At 41.9% G+C, this 18,840-nt stretch overlaps 1 protein-coding gene across 3 annotated transcripts in view; it reads right to left on the reverse strand.

Annotated features, from left to right (window-relative positions):
* SUCO (SUN domain containing ossification factor) overlaps window positions 1-18,840 on the reverse strand; it is a 162,530-nt gene that overhangs the window by 77,304 nt on the left and 66,386 nt on the right. For 2 of the 3 annotated variants that reach the window (XM_068239884.1, XM_068239883.1), the window contains exons 5-9: window positions 15,422-15,559; window positions 13,958-14,108; window positions 12,699-12,822; window positions 1,905-2,026; window positions 293-360 (exon numbers count right to left, since the gene is read on the reverse strand). In XM_068239884.1, coding sequence (XP_068095985.1) covers window positions 293-360; window positions 1,905-2,026; window positions 12,699-12,822; window positions 13,958-14,108; window positions 15,422-15,559 — 603 coding nt within the window. The remainder of the gene's footprint in view (window positions 1-292; window positions 361-1,904; window positions 2,027-12,698; window positions 12,823-13,957; window positions 14,109-15,421; window positions 15,560-18,840) is intronic. The other variant, XM_068239885.1, reaches the window with a different exon arrangement.

An 18,840-nucleotide genomic window follows, 5' to 3' on the forward strand; every position in this document is an offset into this window, starting at 1 on the left:
AAATAAAAACCATCTATGAGTATTCATATATTAAACCTTTTGCAAACAAAACAGTGATTAAATATAAACCTCAGTTCTTCAATATTTATTGTCATGTTAAATCATTGAGCTGAAATAAGCAAGAATAGCTCTTACAGGACACCTATGTCTACAACATGCAAAATATATTACTCTGTTTAGGAGGACACACACGTAAGAGTAGATTGAGCCAATGACCAATTATTAGACATTTACCATGCAGCCAATGAATTCATAAAATATGCAAATGAATTCATAAAATATGATCACTTACCAAATTTTTGTGCTACAGGGATTTAACATATACAGATCCATGTTCTCTATAAGTATGGCCGATGTGCTCTAAAAGAAAAATACCATTTTAGATAAAAACTGCAAAATGTACAAAATCCTAGTCCAGGGTCAGGTTTTGGGTTAATGAATACTGTGTGAATATATTGCCCTGTGCATAAACCATTTTTACAATCATTTTTATCACCAGGGTGTAGGGCTGACTTCCCGTGCTTATGTCAGGCGCAAGGCTGAAGGGTATAAATGTATGCACACATGCACTCCAGCAGAACGCGTGCACTTAAAGAGAAACCTTGACCAAGAATTGAACTGCATCCCAATCAGTAGCTTATACCCCCTTTTACATGAGAGATCTATTCCTTTTCACAAACTGATCATCAGGGGGCTCTGTATGGCTGATATTGTGGTGAAGCCCCTCCCACAAGAGACTGTGAGGACCATTTTCCTGGAAGTTTACGGTCTGTGAACCTCGTTGCATTGTGGGAAATAGCTATTTACAGCTGTTTCCAACTGCCAAAAAAAGCAAGCAGCAGCTACATCACCTGTCAGAAGTAAAAATGTCACCATGTGATAAATGCCAGAATGTAAATCAGGGATTTAAAATATTTTACAATGGGCAAACACTGAAGCACTTTTTTATTACATTATTTTCACTGGACTTCCTCTTTAAGTGCAAATAGGATTTTTATATGAACGTCCATTCTGCCAAAGGTGCACGAATATGATGTTTATAAGCTTCCCTTTTGCAGGAAGTGGTTAACTGAACTGAAGTCTGTACCCTGTCCAAACTCCACCCTCTATCCCATCATAACTTACACATGAAGTAGTCAGAGAGGAGTTGGGGAAGTGCATCAGCCAGTCTTTTCCTACAGACCCGAACCCGACTGTGGGCAGGGTCATATTGTGGCTTTACGCTGTGAAGAAACTCAAACTCTGCTTTAGGCTCTACACTTTGCGCTCAGATGTCTGGGTCATGTGACTGACTTTTTCAGAGGGAATTTTTCTGGAAGACCACATCAGAAATGAAAATTGTGTGCATGTAACAGCATACATTATCTCACAAGAATGCACCTCTCACCTTTTTTTTTTAAATGTTGTTGCACTGCGACTTTCTGCATTAGAAAGCCTCTGCAAAGTCATCCCACTGTAAATAGGGCCTAACTGCGCCTCATAATCTAAACCCTACTATAGTCATATGTCCATCATAGCTTGGAGCCAATTTTAGGGGAAAAAAAACAATTAAATTATCTGTAGGTTTTTGGCACGTGGGAGTAAAGGTGGAGTGTCCAAAGGAAACCCACAAAGACACAGGAAGAACATATAAACTGTGAGGTGAGAGTGCTATTCACTACACCACCATGCTGCCACACGGACAATTTGAGAGCCTAAAATACTTTTACATCTCATCTAAACCCCAAAACTTAGAACAGGTCACAATGTGTTGCTGGAGAAGAAACAATCGCACAAATTCCAACCTAGTTAGTTTAAAAATACACACCAACCCAAACTGGGTAGTTATGTGCACAGTTCTTATGGATTAGGCCAAACACTAGATTATATGTGTCATCAAAGGTTAGTTAAGCAATTAATCTTACCTTTGCCTCAGGATTGGCAGAAAGAATCTTGGCTCCACACTCTACAGAGGCATAATTGTTCCTATTCTTTTGAACCTTTACGGTGTGCTGCCCCCCATTGACTGAGGGATGCATAGACTGACCTAGAAAACAAAACATTAGGAAATGTTGACAGCTTGCTAGTTGCTTCATAGCAAATCCCTCACAAATCTATGGATGGAAAACTTTGCCCTGTTCATATGATACACAATAACCTCTAATGTGAAATTCCAAGTAGTGATGACACTCTCCTTACTCAAGGACACATTACTCCATGCAGGGGCCATATAGTCTGGTCATCTGACTGTCATCCAATCCCAGAAATGCCTTTTGTTATTAATAACTACAGCAACTCTAAATCAATTCCTAGTAACATGTTGCATCAGCATAGTGGAAAAAATGCAACCAATTTTCCAAACCTGCCAAGGCAATGCTTTTAGCTGAATGGAATGTGGTTTGCAATGTGTAAAACAAAATTGTGTAGCTTATCAAACTGCTAAAAGTTAACCTGAAAGGAGACACCTATGGAGAGAGCCATTGCTTAATTTCTTTTATGAATGCCACTTTGCAGGCCGTCATGGTGAGCCTTTGCCTTTTGTGCTTTCTGAATTACGGACCCAGAAAAAATATGCTGATCTGGTGTTCTGACACCATGGCTACATGCATTTGTGGTGCACAATAATTTATTGATATAAAATGTAACAATAAAGATGGCTGTATCCATATTTCTCTTCTTTGCAGCAATTACAATAGTCCTCAAAGCCATTTTAAGCAGAGTTTTTACAGGCAATTAAAAGACACCTGAGGTTAGAGGGATACGGAGGCTGCCATATTTATTTCCCTTAAACAATACCAGTTTCCTGGCATCCTGCTGATCTTTCATGCATCACTAGTGTCTGAATCTCCTACCTGACACAAGAACGTGGCAGATCAAGTCAAACCTCTCATCTGCAGGCTTGTTCAGGGTCTGACTAAATCCTGGTACACACTTTCAATGACTGGCCAATCATTGTCCAATTTTACCAACTCCATGTAGAATTAGAGAGTTTACATACACAATCTGTTCATAGTATTCAATATCTGTTGACCCTCACAATACGTGGGGTGGTAAAATTGGTCAGTGATTGGCCAATCGTAATTGAAAGTGTGTAGCAGGCCTTAGTACTAGCGGCAGAGGATCAGCAGGCTAACCAGGCCATTTACATTGTTTAAAAGCAATTAAATATGGCAGCCTCCACATTCCTCTCACAGGTGTCCTTTAACCTCCCAGGCGGTATAATTCCCGCAGCTGCGCGGCCGCGGGAGGTTTTTTTTCACTTTTTTTTTTTTAGCATGTAGCTAGCCTAGCGCTAGCTACATGCTTCCCCCCTCCCTGCGGCATCCCCCCGTACTAACCGATTGCCGCTGGCACCGCTTGCCCATAAGGAAATCCCGTTCTGAACGGGATTTCCTTGAGGGCTTCCCCCGTCGCGGAGGGTAGCGGCGGCGATCAGACCAAACACGCAGCTAGCAAAGTGCTAGCTGCGTGTTTGAAAAAAAATAAATATGTAAATCGGCCCAGCAGGGCCTGAGCGGCACCCTCCGGCAGCTTACCCAGTGTCACACACGGGGTTACCGCCAAGGAGGTTGATAGAATTTTATTTTTAAGTCAACAATGCATAAACTTTTTTTTTTTTTTTTTTTTACAAAAAACACTTAAATATCATAAATAAATATCTGCTGCTAAATTCATAGGTCCTCATCTCCTCCTCAGAAACCTTTCTGCCCCCTAGGCAATATAAAGCCACTCCACTCCTTTCTATTGAGTTTGCCAGCTATGACAGGGTATCAGGAGGGAGGCATGGCTTTAGCTGAAAGCAATCACATTCCCCCATGCATATCTATTAGGCTAGCCAGAAAGTGGTTGAAGTGATCCTGAGTCGAAGCTTGGGGTCAAAATCAGAGCCACACTTTGATAGAAGCCTTGGGATTCTATTGAGGCTTCCCTCGCCGATTTGAAGCCCCCGTTGTTGAGTGCTCACCCTCTGGCTTACTACGTATGCAGGTTGGGTTGGCTATTGCGCAGCTATGCTGGAGGAAGAGAAGCTGCGCAGCCCCGATATTAGCGACAATGCATTGGGGCGCGCTCAGCTACGGGGGACATTACAGCAGGGAGGGAAGCTTCAACAGGATCCTGAGGCTTCCCTCTCTTCAGCTAATTATCTAATTCTGTACCCTGAGCTTTGGCTCAGGATCTCTATAAAGGGAACCTAAACTGAGAAGGATATGGATTTTTTCCTTTTCAAACAATACCAGTTGCCTGACTCTCCTGCTGATCCTGTGTCTCTAATACTTTCAGCCACAGCCCCTGAACAAGCATGCAGATCAGGTGCTCTGACTGAAGTTAGACTGGATTAGCTGCATGCTTGTTTCAGGTCTGTGATTCAGCCACTACTGCAGCCAAAGAGACCAAGCAGGACTGCCAGGCAACTGGTATTGTTTAAAAGGAAACATCTATATCCCTCTCAGTTTAGGTTTTCTTTAAAACCATCTGAAAGTAAGCAAAGGGCTGTGGGTCATTGAGGACAAAACTGAAGGGAAAATGCCCCAAGGACAAGCAGGAACTGAAGACGGTTGCAGTAGAGGCCTGGCAGACCTTCACCAGGAGAAAAATCCAGCGTCTGGTGAGGTCTATGCGTTCCAGGCTTCAGGCTGTAATTTACTGCAAAGGATTTGCAACCAAGTATTAAAAAGTGAAAGTTCGATTTATGATTATTATTCTGTCCCATTACTTTTGGTCCCTTAACAAGTGTGAGGCACATATGCAAACATGCAACACCGTTCACCAATCCTCAAATTAGAGCTGACAGTCTGCAGTTAAAGCACATCGAATTCCTTTCATTTCAAATCAATTGTGGTTGTGAATAGAGCCAAGTTATACTTGTGTCTATGTCCCAATATTTATGGACCGGACCTGAATGACTTGGTGAAGAGGATATGTTCCCTTTTGATATCGCCAACACTAGAATTATCTTTACAAAGCTTTTTTATTGATCAATTAATTTCAAGTTATTCAGATAAAGAACTGTGCATTATAGAGCAATTTTACCCAGGAGTTAACTTCACCCCCATTGGTACTGGATGGCCCCTTTCCCAGGAGAAATCTTTACCTTATGTATAATAGTTCACCATGGACATCTGTGTGGCAAATATTGAGGTGAAGCCAATTCCAGTGTTATGTTTTAGCCAAGGCTATGACAGTTTCATGGTTGCTAAACACATTGCATTCTGGGAAATAATGTACCGCTGCCAAGCAAGCAGTACCTTCCCCTCTGTGTACACAAAAAAACTTTTAGCCCATCACATTGTTAGTGAGTGTGTTTAAGTTAAGGGCAGTTTGGTCTGCATTTTTTTTTCCTTGCCTGCCAGCACTAAAGATGCTGGCTTGCAGGCTCAGAGGATCAAACATACATTTGTGGTGGTTGTAACTGCAGCAACCTCCCCTATAAACCACAGATTTTCAGTTCAGAGCTATAGGTAGGTAGTGGTTCTGTTCCATATGCACCAGTAACTGTTGTGATAGAACAGGATGGAGCCCAAGACACACTGCAGAAGGCACACAAGAAAACCCCACAGCTTTTTAAAACCGTGTCCTAAGCAAAGCAGCAGTGAGCCTGTTCGCCTATAGGCAGTAAAAATGCCAGGGTCCCCCCCCCCCCCCCCCCAAAAAAAAAGTCAGTTTGTTCATCATTCTGAAGCATTTTCCTAAGCAATGGAAAGGTCTATAGTAGTAAATGGTAGGTCGATTTTTAGCATTTATTTTTTAAATAAGTACCAGTTACGTCAGTTATGCAAGCACCTGAACTGGATTACCAATAACCCCTTCCAGTGAACATTCACAGTGCTCCAAATTAATGAAAATACTTGCTACACTGATCTATAAGGCAAACTGATAGAACGATGTCAAACTAACAGTATACAGAGCACAAGTATAATTCATAACATTTACTTTATATACTGTTAATTTACCATCTGCTATAAGTTATACGTTTATAAGGCTAAAGAACAGGTTACTTTTTATAGATTCTGGAACTTATGGGTGACCTTTAAAATAATATAGTATGTAAGAGGGTTATAAACATTAATTTACGGTTATAAAAATCCAGAAAGGATCATCATTAAGAGAGAAAAATGTAACAATACTAACAATGTCAATAAAATGTAGACCTTGAGCTTTACTCCAAGCAAACAAAGGAATGAAAGTCATCCATCAAACTTCATACATCAGTAGTTTACATGAAATTATTTTCATTTTCCTCTCCTAACCAGAGCTCTGCTACACAAGCCTTAAAGAAAGTGGAGACCTGTTCGTTAGCAGAACCTACATTCGGAATAGCACTGGCCAAGGCAGGAAATAGAAGTCTACTGGAGCTGAAGAATTAAATTAAAGTGGAAAAATAAACATCCCCAACATACAATGGCAAAAGAACTAGATTCTACAATTTAAAGGTCAAGTGACCCTGATTGGGCCACATGACCTACAGAATCACAATGACCCATCAACACCCAAAGGGCAGATCTCATCTTGCATACTACTGATTTTAGTGGGACAGGGTTGTGACACAGGCTGCCACTCATCTATCCTTCCACTGTTCTCAATGGGGTGGGGGGAATAGCACAGACTGCCACTAGCCATTTCTGACAGTAGATTCTAAATAGGGAAGCTATGTAAATAGTGATAAATATGGCCAGGCTGACATATCACACCTTTCTGTACTGAACAATGGCTGAATGCGTCCTGGGAAAGAGCACGGAAGTCAGCTTAGAAAATATGTCATGTGGCTATAGCTGGAGGGAAGGAAGAGGCGATGGGATGAAGAGGGGGAAAGATTGCCAAAATGCTCCTGAAGTAAGCAGAGAACGGGGGCCCTGGTTTTAAAGTGAACCAGAGACGAAGCACCCTCATGTATTTTACCATATATATCAGTGGGAACATTAGAGAAAACACCTATCCTGCTCTCTTTTTCCTTCTTCACTGTTTAGCTTGCTTCTTATCAGCCCTGATTAAATCCCCAACGGAGCATTCAGTCTGGCTTTGCTATAATGACTCAGCTATAATGATTCCTGAGCAGAATCACAAGGGGCAGGCTTGGGCTTGAAAAGAAACCAGAAAAGACAGATTCAGCTACAATCATTCCTGAGCAAAGCCAGACTGAATACTCAGTCAGGGATTTTATCAGGGCTGGTAACAAGCAGGCTCAGCAGTGAAGAATGAAACAGAGCAGGGTAGGTGTTTTCTCTACGGTTCCCACTGATATATATATGGTAAAAATACATGAGGGTGCTTCATCTCTGGTTCCCTTTAAGGTTTTGAGGGAATCAACAAGGAGTCTTACAGAGGCCAAGCTGGACATGCCAATAGTTCAAATTTTCAATCAAATTTAAATTAAACTGTATGCTGCTTGAAAAGGCCCAATCAAAACTTATAGGGGATATATTACACTGGCCCAATTCTAAGCAGCTTGTAATTGGTGTTAAACCTGCAAGCAAGCAGAGTTCTTAACAACTCAATTATTTCTATTGTCCATCGGCACCAATAATGGTGGCCACTTGGCATCTGTGTTGATACAGTTGTACTGCAAGTCGTGGTAAGAAGGCTAGGACTTTGCGTGAGGAATATGGACAATTTTCATTTGATTTTTGGAGATATACTCAATTAAAACACTTTTTGGCGGAGAAGGGGAGAAATCTTTCCATTTGTACTGAATTATCAGAATTTGAGTCATTTGTGAAGGAGGCTCCTCCCATGCATCTGGAATCATTTTTATATAAAGAGTTGAATACATTGAGGGAGAATTTCCTAAATATTTGAGTAGATGGGAGGAGGACGCTGGCATCTATTTAGATGATGGGTTGAAAAGGAAAATATGCATTTTGGCCCATGCTACATAAGTTAGTTCTAGAATAAAGGAAATTAACTGTAAATCATTGACAAGATGGTATAGAACACCGGATAGGTTGGCTACAATGTTCCAGGGGAGATGTTGGAGGGGGTGTGTTGCGCAAAAAGGTCTTTAATGCATTTAGTGTGGGAGTGCCCAGTAATATTGGATTTTTGAAAGGGTGTGTTGGCTTGTATTAAGGAATTATGGGAAGCTTGTAGAGATAGAGATCCAGTAAAGGTATTGCTGCATGGAACATCTATGTCTACTGGTAAGTATAAGAGATAGTTTGTTCCCCAGCTCCTGATTGTGGCTAAAAGTTTAATCCCAGTTAAGTGGAGATGCCAGGGTTCTTCAACCCTGAAAGAATGGGTTGAGAGGGTTAATATGGTGAAGAGCATGGAGAATCAGATTGCTTTGCAGCAGGATAGATTGGAAGCATTTAATGTTAAATTAGGAAAACGGAGTGAATTTCAAGACACTAAGGAGCATGGAGGTATGGTGGAGATGTAGGGGAAGGAGCTTCCTGTAATTAAAAATTATTATCTTTTTTTTTTTTTTTACTTTTTTAGTACTTTAAATGGTAATTAGTGGAGGGGAACTTTAAAGAAGAAATTCTAATAATGTTGAATTCTTTTCGAGATTGTTTGAAGATTGGGGAGAGGGGGGGGGGGTGTTCTTTATGGGTTTTGTTTATTTTGTAATTTTGAAAATTGGAGAAGAGTATATATATATGTTGTATTGGAATTGATATGAGAGCTGGAAATATTCTTACTTCTTCAATAAAATTATATATATATATATATATATATATATATATATATATATATATATAGATAGATAGATAGATAGATAGATAGATAGATAGATAGATAGATAGATAGATAGATAGATAGATAGAGAGAGAGAGAGAGAGAGAGAGAGAGAGAGCGAGCTAGGACTTGGTGTGGCTATACTTCTCTGCACAGAAGCCCAGCTCACAACGGGGACCATGTTGAAAGAATGTAGTAAGACATTAGGTTTATATTAAAGCGGATCCAAGACGAAAAACGAACTATAACAAGTAACTTGTCTATATATCTTATATAAGGTTTAGATAGTTTACACAGCAAATCTAGCTGCAAACCGCTTTAATCGAATATGATTGATTATTCCTGTGATACAATGTGATACAATGACAGCAGCCATGGTGTTTGCAAACATTACACAGAAGCGGGCTTATCTGCATCTTGAGCAAAAAAAAAACAAACTAATCCCCCCTCCTCCACACCTCTGCAATCTCTGGCTAGTAATACCTCCCCCTCCTTCTGCCCAGACTGAGCTCCCATGAGCCCTTGCTACTGTCTGCAAGTGAAAATTGCGCAAAAGGTGGATCAGCGCAACACCAGGCCGCCTCCGAATGGCCTCCATCAGAGATGCGCTGAGCCCCCCCATGTGTATGCTCGGTGTGTATTCGACCCCACAAGTGGGGCTTGCACTCTTTTGCAGGTAGGCACTGGTCTGTTTTTAAGTAGCGCTGCTCATTTCCTTGCTATGTACTAATGTAATTCGTTTTTGGTCAGCTGCTCCCACTTAACAGCTATGCTTTTGGTGTATATGCAGAGCTTCTGTTTGGGTTCAAGGTGCGTTTGTAGTTCCTGGGGGGGCTCAGCGCATCTCTGATGGAGGCCATTCGGAGGCGGCCTGGTGTTGCGCTGATCCACCTTGTGCGCAATTTTCAATTTTTGATTTTATTTGATTAGCCGCACCCAGGCTATGCATATACATAGGTTAGGATTTAGTTAGTGTTAGGCCCCTCCCATGGAGGATTGACTTCTTCGCAGTGGGAGGGACGAGTACTTAATAGGTTGCATGCAAGCTGTTAATGGAAACCAACATCCTCCTCTAGTGGTAGACAGGTCATGTGTATGCTCGGTGTGTATTCGACCCCACAAGTGGGGCTTGCACTCTTTTGCAGGTAGGCACTGGTCTGTTTTTAAGTAGCGCTGCTCATTTCCTTGGTATGTACTACTGTCTGAAAGTGCCTTGGCTCTCTGAAAACCTGTGGGCGTGGCTTCTTTAGTTTATAAGGAGTTAGAGTATTAAAACAAAAAAGTATTTGGCTAGAGGAATGCCCTATAAACAATAGGAAAGGAACACAACTTTGCGATGAGTAAAAGTTCATCTCGGATCCACTTTAACGTAGCTCAACTCAAGTTTAAAATTCCTCCTCTAGCCTTAGTATTGCAAGTGGATCTAAAGTTAATATGTTCAGGTTTACTTTAACAGTGGACAGCAGTGGCACGTTTCAGGACTAGTGTGAACATGACTAACTGAACTAAAATTCTGAATGGTTGACATAGGTCTGTTTCAGCTGGGAAAAAAAAACAAACCCCAAAAACAAATGGAAGCAAATTAATCATATGCAAAGCAATAGGATCCACTCATATCAGTCTAATTTGGAACAGATCCATCCGTTCCGATAAGCGGAATGCAACTTCGGCAGATCTGGAAGAGTCATGCAGGACCCAGACAAAGTGTATGGCGGCGGAATCAATGGTAGCCTATGAAAACAGACAGCATCCGTTCTCACTAGGCTGCTCACCGCATACGGTTCACAAAATAATCACCTGCCGCTGTCCGTTCGGGTCCTTTGCGGCTGCTGTCCATTTGGGTCCCTGCATGCTAGACATGCCGGTATAATGATCACATAACTCCATCAGAAGCATCAGGCTACAATTGATTTGCAATACACCAATGGGAATCATCGCTCCACAGGGATGATTCCAATTGGTTCACTGAGTAGTGAACCAATGAAAATTCTTCCTGGTTCTCAGGGAGTACTCCCATTGGTCTTTTGCAAACCAATAGGAGCCTGATGCATCTGATGGGGCTCTGGGATCAGCATACCAGTGTTTCTAGTATGCATGGACATGAATGAACATGGCAACAGGTACCCAGCATGTGGTAAAACAGAACGGAAAACCAGATGAAAAACTGATACGCAATGTAGCAAACTGATCTGTTAGATCCTGTAAAAAAAGATTCATTTTTTTTCCATCAGCTATAATGTGAACTCACATGTTCTTAAAAACATTACTGTCAAAAGGGTAGGTGATGATCCTCAGAAATATATTTTTAAAAAGGGGATTCAAACTCTGGTCAGTCTATGAAAAACATTCTGAGTGCATGTAAACATATACAGCTGAGCCATACCACTAAGCAAATCCACACTAAAGAAAGCAGAAGTTGTAGAGGACAATAACAAGGTTATAAAATGTAATTTGCATTATTATTCACTGTACATAGGCTCAGGAGGTACATCACTGATACAAGTTACTGTAAGTATTTGCAAGAATGAGAGATTCTGAGTACATTATAGCTTCTGACAGTGCATAAGTTCTCTCCATGTACTCACTCATCTTCTGTCCACAGGACAGCTCTATGGGGATTATACTACAAAGAAAAGACCCTGACAGACAGACCAGCCTAGCTGACAGCCTGTAGCCATTTCCATCTCTTAAATGGATCAACTCTATTATAAAAGAAGTCAAGCCTAAAGAAAAGCGTCTGGTCCCCGGCCATGGTTTATAATCTTTGCAGAAGAATATAAACCATTACATCACCTTTTTCCGACATTTGTGATTGGGAACAATGACATTTTGTTAAACCGCTCCCTGTTCTAGTCCAAAATTAGATAAAAGCAGGTTTCTTTATTTTTCAGCCATAAAAAAAAAAAAATACATGACAGTAAATGTTTTGGAATGAATTCACACCTCTTCTGTGACCATTGGGTATAGCTGCAATGGCAACATTAAGGAAATAAAATATAACATTTTACAGAACTGTACAGGAATAACTTATACTTTTATTAGCCTGCACAGTCTTCATACATTATATATGAATACAGCGTTTCTTTATAGTAAACATGTCATTTCCTTTAAAGTGGACCTGAATTCTTGCACAGGACAGAAGTAAAAAAAAAAAGAGAAATACACCCTGCATGTATTTAGAGAGTTTAGCCTGACTAATTACCCCTCATCTGCGACTAATCACACCTGTAATTTCTCTCAGCTGTCTGCCTCAGGAGAGCAGCTAATTTATAAAGGCAGGATGTTAGCCCTTTGTCTGCTTTCATGAAAAGAAGGAAGTAGACACTGCAGATTTATTGCAGAATTTGTATCAGCTGTAACAAAAATGTTTTTCTTTAAAGTTTATTATGCTGTTGCTCGTCTTAAGCCCCATCTACACGATGGGACATTGCAGCGATCCGGCGGCTCGATTAGCCGCCGGATCGCCTCTTCCGCGTGCCCGCCGCGTCCCCACTCGCCGCGCTGGCATCAATACCCGCTCGATTCCCGCGCCTCGCCGCTTATCTTCCGCTCGATTCCCTGCCATTGTCCCCTAGCGGGGAGTGAGCAGGGAATCGGCAGAAGCAAGATCCGTCCTGTCGGCTCTTATCAATCGAGCCGCATCAGCGGCTTGATTGATAAGGATCATCGCGGCCGCATCTACGCGTGTAGATGCGGCTTTAGAGCAGAAAGGAAGTTCTGAGTTCATGTCTGCTTTAAGAAATACAATTTAAGCACTACAGATTATATTTGCATACTATATATATTTTTCACATGTCAGCAGCTTAAAGTATCCACCTAACTGTACTTCAGTAAACTGGTATGCCATTCTGAGACTGGTAATTAGATTCTGCTTTCCAGGATAAAGGCCCTACCTTTGAAGGTCTCCGGTGGCTGCTCTGCTGAGCATCTGACTAGCCTGTTTGTGCCACAGCAGTCAGCAAGTTTCCCTCATAGTAGAGAGTGTTGCATATATTTATTAGAACAGTCTACTGCATGAATTTAAGTGTATTGGGAGAACTTACTTTTCTCTTTCTCCACTTCCATGACTTGTTTCTTCCACTCATCAAAGGTTGGAATGTCAGCAGGGTCCTTTGTGTTCCCAGGAACCAATGGGTCACCTCCAGTAATGTCTTTTTTGTCAGTCAGCTGTGTTTCACAAAACAGGTATTTATAGAACACAAGCACAAGGAAATCATCATCTTGTTATACAGGAACTGCTGTATACGCGCTTAGGTCGTGCTAAAACTGGAACATGGTATCACAGATGTACGATTAAATGTACTAGTGCCAGACTTGAAACTCATGGCACTATGCATAAAATTTAAATTGAAGCAGAACTAAAGTCGAAATTCTACTCCACTAGGCTAGCTGTACTATTCTAAGGACAGATTTAGCTTCATTTTTGCAGCAGCCTCATCAATCAGTGCTCTGCAGCAGCTCTGTGGGCAGCCAGATTGCCCTTTTAACCCAGAAGCTCTTTCAAGCTTCATCTCCTGCATTCATTGTGTAGGGCAGAAAGTTATGCAGTCTTAAGGGGCCCATACACTGGTCAATTTCAGCCATCAAAATCGATTGATTGTACAGAATCAATCAATCGACCAGAAATCGCTTCTTTCAAATCCATAGATGGATTTGTGGTCGATGTGGATGGATTTGATCTGACCAGACGGGAGATCTAGGTCGATCTGCTGCTGGTAGCGGATCCATGGCCTATAGAGTTGCATTGGATCTATTGGTCCAATAATGCATTTAGATAGATTTCCAATAGATTGGAAATCTATCTAAATGCATTATTGGACCAATAGATCCAATGCAACATTCTCAAATCTATTGGAAATCTGTTCCTAGTGTGTGGCACACATCAGATTCATTTTCCTGTCAGATATTTCACTTGCCAGACATCTGACAGTAATCTGATGGTTGAATCTGCTGCAAATCTATAAGTGTACGGCCACCGTTAATGTAGTATTCCCATTTTAGAATAAACTGATTACTACATTACTATGCAAGATGGCTGCTTCCACGCTAGCTGAATGTGACTGGATGGGTAGGAAGTAATTTTCACACAGACTACATTATTTTGGTTGAAAAGGCAGGTAGGCTTACTATGTAGACAATAAGGAGTTGAAAGACTGAATTTTTTTTATTTATTGGTTATGCCTGAGCTTAGTTCTGCTTTAATGGAAGACAGGAAGCAGGAATATAAAACATGACTAATTAGGGCTTTCATATTTTAATAATTCATAAACCTAAAATCCCAGACAGATGTCAATAAACATACCTCGTTTTCTAACTCCCCTGATGCATTCAGGTGTACTTTTTTCTTTTCAGCTTCTGGTTCAGTAGAGGAAACCTTCTCTTCCGATTCTGACGACGTCACCTTTCGCTTGTTATGTGAAACTGAGATGTTCTCAACATGTTCATTCACAAAACTGAAGGGAATGGTTGAAAGGAAAAATATCTATACACAACAGATCTGGAAGCCATTTGTGAAGCATGCACATTTCTGAAAGCAAGCACTTTATGTACTTCTCATACAGACAACAAATGAAATACATGACACGGTAACAACACAACATATACCTGAACACAAACTAAGCTCTTCAATTCTGGCCTCTAATACAAATATCAGACTTTAGTATTTCACATGCTTTCAAATAGTCTTGTCATTTTTCATAAAATCAGGTGAGGTTATCAGTAATTAAAAAAAAAAAAAAAATAAGCATATGTGGAGCTGCAAAAGCAAAAATGAAAAGAACTTACAGACCAAACTGACATTACACTTTGAGGATGATTATGCAAGGAATGAGGCTGAAAGACTCACTTCCAAGCATAGCAGACATGGTGTGCTTTTTTTTTTTTTTTTTTTTTTAATGATCATGCATAAGCCAAGCGAACGGCATTATGGGAGCAGAGAACAGCCAGGTCTGCGGTGCATGCCCAGTCAAAATGAGTGCAGTAGGATTCAGTCTTCAACCATGTTTAATAAGTCTTTGAGATGGGGTTGCCAAAGGAAACATTTTTAAGTGTACCTAAGGTCATGACAGGCCCTCTCTTAATGAGGACCTATCAGGGGGGATCCTGGGATTAAATACTCACTTGTCCTGACATCTTCAGTTCACAGGTGACACTCCGCCCCTCCTCAGCAGTGCAGTTACAGTCATGTTTCTGAAGGCTGTCGAAGCTCTTTGGAAACCTCCACCTGCGTTGCCGTGGAACGCTTAGCTCGGCAGCCACCAATTAGGTAGCAACTGCTGAGATAGGGGGCGAGCTGTGGCAACGCAGATGGGGTGGCAAGAGTCTTGATGGCACTTTAAAAAAAAATTCTCAGAGGGCAGCGGAGCGATCACCTGCCTCGAGGTATGATGCCAGGAAAGGTAATAATTTAACCCCCTCCTCAATCATTGAGACAGAGCCAGCATTATAGGCTCTGTCATAAAAGGGACAAAGGGCTGGTATGACCATTTGTAAAATAAATGCTGCACAGCCAGCTCAAAAGCAAAGATTCGATAATCTGGAGTATTTACTGCGACAATATCCTCAAAGTCTCTCAGTTTCACTTGAGCTTTATTATATTTCATGCATACACAGTAGGTAGATTCGCAGATGCATAGAGAAATGCAAGCAGAGCAGGTGAGTGGTTGAATGCTGTATGTCCTTAGTAGCAGATGAAGAATTACCTTTATTTGGTTTCTTGCTTAGGAATGATTTGGTTTTAACAAGTGCAGCCTACTTCAATACTCACCTTGCAGATGGATTGATAAAGGAGGGCTCACTCTGAGGCTCAACCTCTACAGCCCCCCCAATGTCACAGTCAGGTTCTGACTGCTCAGGTTCACTAGAGCTGACTACAGGGATAGCGGCACTGGACGCTTCTATTGCACTGAGGGAAGAGAAACAACAGCCTTTTTACTTACTGGAGGATTTTCAGAGAGAAATTGCACTATACAAACTATTATGGACACATTAAGGTGTAGGGACCAGAATGCATTCTAGACATTTTCCATACAAATAGGCAGGGCTATGCAGTAGATTCTGTTGCCAAGAAGCAGGAATGATAAGCTTACGGTTTAATGGATGCAGAGCTTTTAGCGGTCTGTCAGATATCTGTGGTTGGTAACACTGACTGGTTGACTCATGTTAATGGGAAATTTCAAGAACCGCCACTGGCATGACTGCACTATCTGCATTAAACCTGACAGGAAAGCTTTTTCCTACAAGTCACTTCATGTGAGGAGAATGGATGTCAACTTTAAATACTGATAGACACAAAGTCATAGCACAGCAATAATCATAGCGTGGACTGGCAGACAGCATGTCTATGGATACTATATAAAACTATTAACAAGAGATACTTAGGTATTCCCTTAATGCTACATAGAAGTGCTAAGATTTTACAAATCAAGATTGTATCATTGATGGGCATTTTAAAAAGGTGGCCATACCAGTTTCAATATTTTAGTTTTTTGTTCAACCAGAGAAATAGAAAAAAATTTTCTGCTTGATCACCTCAGAAAAATCAAACCAATATACCATACACTTATGACTGATTTTTCTGAAAATATAAAACAAAATTATCAAACAAATGTCAGCTTTTTATATTTTTCTGTCTGATTTTTCCAACACATCCAATCAGATTTTAAACAATGGAAGAGTTTTTTTTTTTTTGCGATCAAGAACAAACAAAGGATTCTTTTCAATATTCTCTCTATTCAATAGTTTTGGTCAAATAAATGGGAAATGCTCTCTGCCTCATAACATGCCTCTGTGTCCCCACACTGCGGTTCTCTGCCTCCCCCCCCCCCCCCCCCCGCACCATTATTTATCACCATCTCTGAGGTAAACACAGGGAGAGTAATTCCCTGTTAAAAACGCCTGCCACGGGCGTTCCTGCAGATTTCCAGAGATGCTATTGGGCAGCTATCTCCCCCTGGCCGTGCCGCTCCCACGCCTCCCTGCACGTTGGATGAGAGAATGAATCTCAGTCATAACCAATAAGGTCACGAAAGCAAGCCAGTGCGGCCCACAGGAGCGGCGGTTTTTGCAGCTACCTCATCCGCTCCGCTGCCCGGATCAAGCAGCCTACTTTTATTTTTTATTTTTTTTTATTTTATTTTGAACCCACCTTGGGCTTTCTTTAACATGATTTCTAATGGGGCTGGCAGGCCTATGCAGAGCTGGGAATGTGGCTATAGCGGCACATATGCCAGGTAGAGGGAGAAGGTCACATCATTCACTACATTTGGGAATCATGATACTAAATACACTTGTAATAAATTATGGCAGCCAAGTATCCAACCGTTAACAAGAGTCAGTGGATGAAGCGATGCAGACGCCATCCATGGTTTTTCGCCAAGGTCAGTGCAATAAGACGGAAGATGCTATAGCAAAGCTTAGGGCAGCAGCTGTAACCAGAAAGTAGTAAGATCTGTTTGGCAACTGTGCCATTCCACCTGTTCACTGGCAAAGTGTGCACTCAGCCATCTGACTCAGTGAATTCTTCAGCACTGGGAGGCTGGCAGTGCTCGGTGAGTGACAGGACGGCTTGCTGAATGCCCCATTTAATCGCTATGTGAATTAGCTGTAACTAAAGAAACAATCAGTGCAGACTTACTATCAAGCCTCGGTTGATTGATAAAATAACTCATCTTGTCCTCTACACAGCAGCATTGACTTGATTATGCAATGTTACAACTCCTAACAGTATACAGGTAGTCCCCGGATAACGAACGAGATCGGGACTGGAGGTTTGTTCTTAACCTGAATCTGTTCTTAACTTGGAACGCTGTGCCATCTCTGTCCCCTGTACCTCTTCTGTGCCCCCCCCCCCCCCCCATGCCTCCAGTGTCCCCCTCTGTGTCACGTCTGCCCTCTGTACCTGCTTATACAAGTTAAAGAGAGTCTGAAGCGAGAGTAAATCTCGCTTCAGACCTCCTAAATAGCAGGGGCATGTGTGCCCCTGCTAAAACGCCGCTATCCCGCGGCTGCACGAGGGTCCCTGTCCCCCCAAATCTCCTCCGTAATGCGGGGGAGCGCTTCCGCATTGGGGCAGGGCTAACCGCCGCAGCCCTGCCCCACGCGCGTCTGTCAGCGCGCATCTCCGCCTCTCCCCCGCCCCTCTCAGTCTTCCTTCACTGAGAGGGGCGCGGGAGAGGCGGCGATGCGCCGCTGATAGACGCGACTGGAGGCAGGGCTGCAGCCTTTAACCCTGCCTCCAGGAGCGACCAAATGCACGACCAAGTCGTGCTGGGGTGGGTTTGGGGGTGAAGGGACCCCTTTGTGCGGCGCGATAGCGGCGGTTTAGCAGGGGCACACGTGCCCCTGCTACCTTTGAGCTCTGAAGCGAGATTTATTCTCGCTTCAGAGTCTCTTTAAAAAGCCATTTTTTCTTTGAAACACAGAATTCATGCCGTTCGTAAGTCAGGGACTACCTGTGTTTCTAAAAAGAGATAATCATCCATCACTTTATAAATCACCCTGCATCACTGCACATAGTTACATAGTTATTTGGGTTGAAAAAAAGACATACGTCCCATCGAGTTCAACCAGAGAACAAAGTACAACACCAGCCTGCTCCCTCACATATCCCTGTTGATCCAGAGGAAGGCGAAAAACCCTTACAAGGCATGGTCCAATTAGCCTGAAAGGGGAAAAAATTCCTTCCCGACTCCAGATGGCAATCAGATAAAATCCCTGGATCAACCTCATTGGGCATTACCTAGTAATTGTAGCCATGGATGTCTTTCAATGCAAGGAAAGCATCCAAGCCCCCTTTAAATGCAGGTATAGAATTTGCCATAACTACTTCCTGTGGCAATGCATTCCACATCTTAATCACTTACTGTAAAGAAACCTTTCCTAAATAAATGGCTAAAACGTTTTTCTTCCATGCATAGATCATGTCCTCTAGTCCTTTGAGACGGCCTGGGACAAAAAGCTCATCCGCCAAGTTTTTATATTGCCCTCTGATGTATTTATACATGTTAATTAGATCCCCTCTAAGGCATCTTTTCTAGACTAAAACCCAGTTTATCTAACCTTTCTTGGTAAGTGAGACCTTCCATCCCACGTATCAATTTTGTTGCTTGTCTCTGCACCTACTCTAAAACTGCAATATCTTTCCTGTAATGTGGTGCCTAGAACTGAATTCTATATTCCAGATGT

This window comes from Hyperolius riggenbachi, chromosome 6, assembly GCF_040937935.1.
Source record: "Hyperolius riggenbachi isolate aHypRig1 chromosome 6, aHypRig1.pri, whole genome shotgun sequence".
Classification (NCBI taxonomy): Eukaryota; Metazoa; Chordata; class Amphibia; order Anura; family Hyperoliidae; genus Hyperolius; species Hyperolius riggenbachi.